This window comes from Anneissia japonica, unplaced genomic scaffold, assembly GCF_011630105.1.
Source record: "Anneissia japonica isolate Jap-2015-1 unplaced genomic scaffold, ASM1163010v1 scaffold670_len1213532_cov191, whole genome shotgun sequence".
Classification (NCBI taxonomy): Eukaryota; Metazoa; Echinodermata; class Crinoidea; order Comatulida; family Comatulidae; genus Anneissia; species Anneissia japonica.
The window spans coordinates 998,408-1,008,364 of NW_022693499.1; the positions used below are offsets into that span (position 1 = coordinate 998,408).

Genomic DNA, 9,957 nt, shown 5'->3' on the forward strand with positions numbered 1-9,957 from the left:
ACCTAGGTGTGAACTTTGAAATTCAATAACTTAGAGAACTGGAGAAAATAGGGAGGTATTTAACAAAATATATATTATACCATTTAACAAGAGTAGTATAGAACTGATGTTTGCCGAGAAATGAGTCAAATGCATTGTTTATATCTTGCTTTAGATCAGGCTAGTTGCCTTAAATTAGGTGGACCCTGGACAGTGAAGCGGTTCTTTACCCAGTCGGCATCTGCGCTATCATTGATGATGTCTAATTACTCAAGTACGGTGTCCATTCCGGGCAGCCTCAACCAACAACGTGTGGACTACGCTGATACGGGCAACTTGGCATTATTTCAGAACATTTTAAAGTTTATTTTAACTATTACATTTGGCATGGAATATGATACATGAAACCTGTTTTCTCTGTACAATGTGACGTATCACAAAGTTTAAAATACACTAAAATTACAATAAGAAATTGTATGTTTCAATAACGCATACGGTACCTTATTGGTATTTTATGTTGTATCTATGCGCTCTACACCAAATTATAAAACAAAGGGCTAATAATAATAAAAGCCTAATGAGTGGTATTAAGAATGATAACAACAACAACAACAACAACAACAATAATAATAATAATAATAATAATAATAATAATAATTAAATAATAATAATAATAATAATAATTATTATTATTATTGTTACTGTATAATTATTATTATTATTATTATTCTTATCGCAGTAATAAAAACAAATATAATGTTAATGATAGTGGTAATAATCATATTAATAAGCCTAATAACAATGCTGTGCACATCAACAGTGTTAATAGTGTTTATTTGTTTCTTTTTGCCGGCCCATGTTTCGTTACTCTTCATTATATGAACACCGTGTAAAATGTAATATTTACCTCTATCCTGTTCATCTATTTAGTCGTATGAACAATCCATCAAAATTATGGTACATAAATAAATCATACTTTAAAGCGATTTGACAAACACATCATAAAAAAGCACATAAGTGTGTATACTAAAACTAGTTTTCCGACAGGCGCATGTTATTGTAAATCTGCTATAAAATCTTTTCCTGTTCGTAAACAATAATTCTAACCCTAAACTATAAAAAATGGCTGGTCCATTAGATTATTTCCGGCTTGATGCTATATCCTTCCGCCGAAAGAAAGGAGTGCTCGTGCAGATTTCTGTTTCTTCATAATGTGTATCGGCTACTTAACGACCGTAAACCGTGGATGTCTAGCGATCAAACAGTACTTGCCAGTGCAGATATGGTATTTCGAGTGAATTGGTTATATTTAGATCGACAACTAGACGCCACGGTTTTTTTTTAAAATATTATTATTATTATTGAACATTGCTTGTGTCTACAACTAACATCATGTTAATTTTGTTATTTTTGTGGTAGATAGAAATTAGAACTCGCGTATCATACTATTACTACCGTATATTTTTTTTTTTCATATTCACAGATTTATTTCTGTTTTGTAGCACGAATTTATAATTTAATCTTAGTGCGTTCAAGTATGATTAAATTGTTTTCTTTTTATTATTCCCTGAATGGGCATATTAATACATCATTCACTTAGACCTAATATTCGTTTACTTAAAATTACAGCTGAAATTAAAATAGTGAGAAGTCCTCTACCTCTTGACGAGTGGGTATAGGGAGTCTAAATGTCACTGCCCTATGAATATACTGCAATAGCAGATGTTACCCAACTCTCAGTGTCGTAACGATGGGACTGGGAGCTAGCCCTCTGACTTTAGTGAGACTGGGGGTCCTTTTAGAGTCACGGCCACCAATTCCGTGGGATTTCAGATGAGCTCGTTTTTTAATCAGGTTTATTACTGTGATGATGTTTTAACGACGAAATAAATTATATTATATCAGTGGCGGATCCGGCAATTTAAAGTATAGGGAGGCCTTTCACATGGAGGGTCTATAAAACCTCAGCCTCACCATGTTTAGAACTGAGAAATTTATGATTATGACACCTCCAAATGGCCAGAAATGGCACTCTATACTTTAATTTTTTTTTTGTCTCCATTTTAAATTTATTTTTGACAAATTTAGGGGGCCCGGGCCGTAAGTGTCCCTTTAATCCGCCATTGAATATAATATAATATATGTCCTACAGTCGATGTCAGAGACACACTATACAGTTATTTTTCAACAAAGCCCTTTTGGGTCATGTCTGGGTTCTAGATAGAGGATGGGTCGGGGACCCTGCGGACCGCCGCACAAGAGTGCAGACGTTACGCCACTGCAAACGCCAAAACCAGGGAACATGGTTTAACTGTTCCCTGGCCAAAACTCCCAGTGACTGTTGCGTATTTATTTATTTATTAAAAATTCTGCACATACATAAAACATTCGACATTTCCTTGTACAAAAATTTACAAAGTAAAAGCAATTAAGTACATAAAAGACAGGTAGCGGTATGCCAAGAGAGAATAATGGACTAAGAGCCTGACACCAGAATGAATTCTCTCTACACTGATAACCTGAAAAACAATGAAAACATGGAGAATTTAAAATAATTTGACTGAGGAGCTCAATGGTAATTTGTCTGAGCTTCCGAGGGATTCGACCACCCCGCGGAGTCCTAGCGCCCCCCCCCCCCAGTCTAAGGCCCGTTTCCTCTCTCAAAACGCACCTGCCAATTGAAAATTCTGTCTACGGGCCTGGCTTATTAGGGCCCCCAATAACAGTCAGCGCCAGGGCCCCACAAAATCCGTGACGCCACTGAACATATGACCAAGGCTTAAACGTGTCATCCGAAAGACGGTGCGCTTATTGAAACTTACATTTTAGCCCTCCAGCTCCTCCAGAAACACAATGAGAGCACGGAGCAGGAGATCCCCGCGGTTCAGCTCACACACAGTAGCTACCATCAGTTTAGCCGACTGCGCTAGCCGCTCTCAAAACCTACCACAAATCTAACCTAGACATACATTAGGCCTAATATTATAATCGAATTCAATAATAACCAAAAATAAACTAGATTTTAATGTGACATTTCAGAGTGAAATGTTGTGGGAAAAATTTAAAAATTGGGGTTTTTTTTTTTTTTTTAAACATCATTCAGTAGTTTTATTCCAGTCTTTGGAACAAATGAATGGCAGAAAGATGAAGACAGTTGGTTCGTGTAAAGCGTATAAAGTTATTTATTTATTCTTTTTTTAATATTTCACGAGGGGACTCTTACAGCAAAGCTGACTTAAAGAGGCCCTCAAAGCAACAAAAACAGTTACAGAAAATAGCGAAAGAAAACAGTTAAACTAGTCTAGTTAAATTTGGGGAGACTTAGTGGCTGATGCTTTGCTTTGTGTCTCTTTTGTAACTTGTGTCTTGTGTCTCTTTTGTAACTTGTTTGTTGTGATGAGGACTCCCCTGAAAATCAGCCTTGCTGAGCGGTACATTTCCTCTTGAAATATTATTAAAAGAAAGAAAGAATGAAGAAATGACGGCAAACGGGAAATTTACTCGTTGGTAACAAGAAAATTCTAACCAAGCGTGAAATTGTCATATAGTATTATAAGTGACTAATATGACTAAAAATGGATAAAACTCAGGGGCTTCAGGAATATTACGCCCAGGGGCGTCATATTCCTGAAGCCCCTGAGTTTGCTGGGCTGCAAATGAACAAATCCAACTCCACGCTAGAAGAACTGTAGTGTAGGTTCTTAGCTTTTCGCCTCCCCTCCCCACCATTTCCATGTTTTCGGCAAAACATCCTCGGTGGCGGATCCAGGAATTCAAATTAGAGAGTGTCCTTGGAGGAACTTTCACAGATTGAGGATATAGACCGCCTCAGCCCCTCACCATGGCCGGGGCTGAGGTAAGAAAATTTATGATTATGGCACCTCTAATACTCTCAGATTTAACTTTGAAAATAATTTTCTTTTTTCTCCATTATTTTTTTAATAATTAAAAAATAGGAAGGAGGAAGGGCGGTTGTCCACCTCCTTGAATCCGCCTATGATCCTGGATCCACCTCTAGTGTCTTTCAAATTACATTCTCAAAAAAGAGACTATGATGCACTATTTATATTCTATCAGTGTATTATAATCTGTGTGAAAAGAAATAGTAGCGTATGGGTGTGAGTAACAGCAATTTAGTCGAGAAGCTTGGAACAGCAGGAAGCTAATGGTGCTGAGTTTTAAGTGTATTAATGACCATTAGTGATCTATTTTGCTGTTAAGCCTCAGTTTTACTAATTTGCATACTCGTGAAATAAACAAATAAGCGCAAAAGCTAATTCATTCCCCGTGCTATTCAGATGCATGTCGAATAATGTTTCTGTGACCTGAGTTTTATTTTGCATGTACATTTTTCTTACTATAATGCATACAATTGACATTTGAACATTTGCACCAGCTCAAACGTTGGTTTTTATGGTATTGCTGATGGTGCAGTACATAGCACCATACAACCAAAGCCAATAAAATTATTTTTTTTTCTGCAGTATGTTTGCATTATTTTGCAATTAATGTGCAAAAATTGTTTGGCGGTAAATTTTCGTTAAACCTAACTTTAATTAGTTTGAAACGCTTAAATAAACGCAAATTGCGTTAAACTGCGTTGATCCGGCATAGTAATTAAGAGTTATAACATGTATTAATACAAACATATGTATAATTGAAATTTTTACTAAGAACATCTTTACTATAGGCTTTGCTTCGACCAAGTTTGATGAAGATTTCGAGACCCCTCTAATTCCGATACCCCTCCAATCTGAGGCCACTTTTTCAAAGAACCAAATAACGATAACACAAAGCTAGCCCTCTAATTGGAGACCGAACTCCGAGACCACCCCAAATGTTCAGGTCCCGAAGTGGTCTCAAGTTGGAATGCTGTATTGAATGTGACCACTGTTTGTATCGTTAACATACATGCTATTTTCAATGAAGTATACGCCTACAGTATTCATATTAAAATCTAAGCATAAAATATTCAAACAAGCAGGAATTTCCAATACCGAGATAATGGAGCTGGTTTTATATATTCATGCTAAGAACAGAAGCGTTTCCGCAGTTGCGGGTAAATAAAAAAAAGAACAAAAACAAAGGCTTTCCTGTAGTATTTAGACCTACCGTATTTATTACTATAGGGAGATAAACCTTTAAACGGCTCTTAGTAGGCAACTGTCTAAATTATAAATTAGGCCTATGTACATTAACCACTTGCTTTTTCCTATATTGTAGTCAGAAGATCATACATCATAGAGCTATGATATAAATTAGGCCTATAGTGGCTACCAATAAGGCTAAGCCTAAAATTCATCGCAATATGTATAAGTAGAATTGGTTTTTTTGCACACGAACCCCAAAAAGTTCGAGCAAACCGTGCACTAATGAAAAATTAGTGCACGGTTGGGGATAGGAAAATAACGTTGAGAGCTGCAGTGATGACGGCACGATTGACTTTGAGTAGGCCTATCTGATATAATATATGTGCACTGAAGGCATACTCAAATGAAATACCATATAATACTGTACTTTACAACAGGAGTTTAGAAATAAGGTGGTCGTAGGCCGCCGTTTCATTATCCACACATAACAGTAAAATCTTTGTAGAGGAATACGTGAATCAAAAAAGATATATCGATGGACTGTGGGCATAACACGTAAGCCTATACATGTCTCTTATACACATCTAGATGTGTATAAGAGACAGACCTTCACCCACTGGACTCCGACTGGGGGCCCTACGTGGCCCCTGGCCCCAGCGTCTGTTAGCTCCGCACGCAAACTGAGGAGCTCAATGGTAATTTGTCTGAGCTTCTTTTTGGAAAGTTTAATAGTTAATAATACTAATTTTAAGAATGCTCTATTAATTTCAACGTTTAGATGATCTTGGTTTTGGCAATTTTTAAATTTGATCTTGTGTATTTTTATATATTTTAAATATTGACCTGAATAATATTATTAATCTTGCTTTTTATCGAATTGTAAATAATAATAATAATAATAATTGTAAAATTAACAATAATATTTTTGTAAGATTATATAAATTATTCTTATTGTATTATCATATCTTTTGATAATATCAATTACCTATTCCTTTTAATTATTTGTAAATAATGATTCTATTTTTGTAAGACTTTTGATATCAGGTGGTTTAGGAACTGTGAAGCGCCTTGGACATTTTGGGAAGGCGCTATATAAATCACATTATTATTATAATCTAAATTATAATATATTTAAATGTATTCTTTTATACTTCATCGGGGTGGCGCCAACTATGATGTAGTAGAATATTAAACAGGAATATTGTATTAGTTCCAGTATAGGCTAAGGTCGGAGAGGTACGTATAATAAACTCATACAAAAAACATTCGCTTAACATTGTAATCCCATGGTATAAAACCGTCGATCTAAAATAGAATTTATTGGTGAACAAAATAATAGAAACTGTGTATTAAATCGGCTAATGGCAACTGTGTGTGTTTTTCATGGCTACAGCGTAATGCGTCGATATTAATCACCATAGTAACATTCGTGTATACGATAGGTAATAGTTTACAAAGAGCCCCCATACTGCCTTAATATAATTACCCATTGCAAAGGGAGGACAATGGGTGGTGGATGGGGAAGATGGATGATACAGTCTTTCGATGCAACTTTGTTGAACGGATTCTGTCGATAAAATAATTCATCAATATGATATAATGTTAAGCATAAACTAGGCCTATCTTTTTGTTGCATGGGATAATAAACTTATGTGTCAGGTAGGCCTATTTCGAATTCGGGTAACACCGGGAAATCGGTTAAGGATAATACCTAGTTAGTGGGAATATTTAATATGTAATATTGGTTCGCGCATCATTGACCGGTCCGTTTTCCGACTCAAAGTAGATAATAAGCCTCTTTTGAAATGAGCCACATGGCGCGTTAGGGTACTTGAAAGTATGGTCATTTATTGGTAATATGACCGTTGAGAGAAGACTTATTGCGCGACATGGCTTCTAAAAGGAGTTAATGCATCCGCGGATCAGTTATGATGGTTAAATGCAGGCATCGCAAGATACGCAATCTAACATACTCTAACTATATGTCGTTAAATCATGGAGCCATGGTTAAATCGAACATGTTGTTTTCGCGTCAATGCTATTACCGTACTTGACGCACTTAGGGCAGGACAATTGAGCGCACGCTGTACTTTCTAAGCATATGGATAAGCTCAACGAAAAATATACTACAAAGATTCATAAACAGTTCCTAGCATATACGTTGGGCTTGAAATTACAATATGAAAAAAATACAATTTAAAAATTTACATTTTAATCGTTTTGTTATTCACAGACAGAAATACTCACCAAATATGAATAGGCTACGAATAACATTCGCAACGCTCTATTTAGCAGCATTTTGAAGTATTTTCCTCAAGCCAAGTTTGTGTTTCAAATATTGAAGATAGTCAATATATTTCCAAGAATACCATAACCATTGATTGGTTAGTTGAATTTTGTTTTGCTAGCGTTATCGCAATTAATAATTGGAAATCAAATTGACTAAAATATAAAGACTCGCTGAACGTGAATCATATCTATGAGATCCCATCCAAAGTCAGGTATCGAAAGTGGTTTTGTTTATTCCTAGACGTTGCGGTATAAATTTCCTATTATCTCGACATAGATAATATCTGGCATATTCTTCTGCAGTATTGAGTTCATCATAACTTTATAACAGGTAACATGCTGATTGCTTTTCCAGCTCCGGAAACGATACTCTAGCTGCGGACTGATATTGTGGGTTAGTTGTGTGCGGCGCGGCAACGTACCGCTGCTTCATTACACCGTGATCGATATGATATCATTACCCAATGGAAAATAGTACTGTACTACTACTATAGGCAAAATATTTACTCAATGGGTTTACCACCTTACTCTAAATCAATTTTTACAAGATTTCTACTTCGTCTGTTGCTGCACAATGTTATTTGAAAGGAACAAAGTGATAATGCTAAAAACGCGCGAGCACACGGCAGATTTTCTTATTTGTTATTATTTATCTTATATTTAGTGTAATGTGCATTTCGATCCCAAGAAGAAGACAGTATTGATTTCAAGTTAAAATCAATAATAAACAGAACGCTAAACAATAAAGTATGTAGGACGATTACATTTGCAATGATTCTGAGAGGATTCAATGAAACCGGTAATTAGAGTGATCAGCTATCATAACGAAACTTATATTACCGCAACTACCTTCTACGTCATCATCGGTATATCAACGTAAACAATTAGAATAATTGTCATCATAAATAGCCAACAAATTACATTTTTTTATTATCATCATCATCGTATTCATCATAATCATTATTATCATCATCATCGTATTCATCATAATCATTGTTATCGTCATCATCAACATCATCATCGTTATTATCGTCATCAAATTATCATCATCATTATTGTCATCATCATCAACAACATCATCATCATTGTCGTCATCATCATCATCAACATCATTTTATCGTTAACATCAACATCATCATTATTCTTATCGTCATTATCATCATTATCATCATTATCAACATCAGTCATCATTGCCATCTTCAACACTGTAATCACCTCTGTCATTAGCCTCAGCACCATTAACTGATCATCAAATCGTCATAATCAATATTATCATCATTATCGTCATCTTCATCATCCTCATCAAAACTATCGACATCACCAACATCATCATCATTTATAAGTCATCATCAACTCATCGTCATCATTACCATCCTCAACATTACAACCACCTCTGTCATTAGTCTCTGACTATTACTGATCATAACATCCTCATCATAGTCAATCATCATTACTACAGTAATTACTGTACTTATAGGCTTACTATCTTCATCACAATCGTATTCTGGATATCATCACATTATCACCAGACACATCATCATATCATAAATGTATCACTATCACCTTATCACCATTATTATTATTATCATAATCATAATCATTGTCAAGCCAACAGCAACGTCAGTGATGATTATACCATTTCATCATCTTCTTGATGATTGTCAGCAACTTCACCTCACCCCCCCCCCCGCATACACTACAGCAAATAGCATCATTATCACTATCATCGATATTATATCCCATCTTCACTTCCATTACTCTCATCATCAATAATAATAATAATTATTACCGGTAATTATTTTACTATTATATAAAAATAACTATAAATATGATAATAACAACAACAACAATAACAACAACAAAAATAATAATAATAATAATAATAATAATAATAACAATAATTAATAATAATAATAATAATAATAATAATAATAATAATAATAATATACGGTAATCTAGTGAGTCACTATGACTATTGTGGCGTGACTATTAAATGGAAAATGCTAACGATGCATTAAAAAATCTGATTTTGCTGCAGTGCACCTAAATCTAAATAATAATACTCTAATAATAATGTCTATATACACCGTATACCGTATACGTTATAGCTAGCCTACTGAGAATAGATAAAAACTAATATCCTACCCTCGAGGGCTTAATGGTAGGTTTGTGGCCTCGAGACGGCAACATCACAATATTCAATTTCACAATCTGTCCTAAATTTCATATCGAGTCTAAATGAGATTACTGAATTTAATTTACTACCGGTAAAGAAAACATAATGAATAGCTATAATAGAAGCATTAAGCTTCATTTGCATAAATGAACCTGAATCTGAATATATTTACATATTTTCTACGTGATTTATTTAAAGAGTTGTAGGAGGTGGGACGGTTATTTGAGTCCCTATTGGTAACACACACACTGCTTACCAGCTCATTAAATATGCCTACAATATATATATATATATATATATATATATATATAAAGTAGGCATTAATAAATAGACATTGAAACGATAAAAAATCATACACAGATGACGTATTATAGGAAGATAATTTTATTAGGCACGAATATTTCGTCCTGTCCTCAGGACTAT

The 9,957-nt window shown here is 34.7% G+C and overlaps 1 protein-coding gene across 1 annotated transcript in view; it reads right to left on the reverse strand.

Annotated features, from left to right (window-relative positions):
* Window positions 1-7,726, reverse strand: part of LOC117100770 (fibropellin-1-like) — a 31,483-nt gene extending 23,757 nt beyond the window's left edge. Inside the window, exon 1 of the mRNA XM_033240584.1 lies at window positions 7,317-7,726. Within this exon, the coding sequence (XP_033096475.1) occupies window positions 7,317-7,367 (51 nt within the window). The 5' untranslated portion in view covers window positions 7,368-7,726. The remainder of the gene's footprint in view (window positions 1-7,316) is intronic.
* Window positions 7,727-9,957: the final 2,231 nt, after the last annotated feature.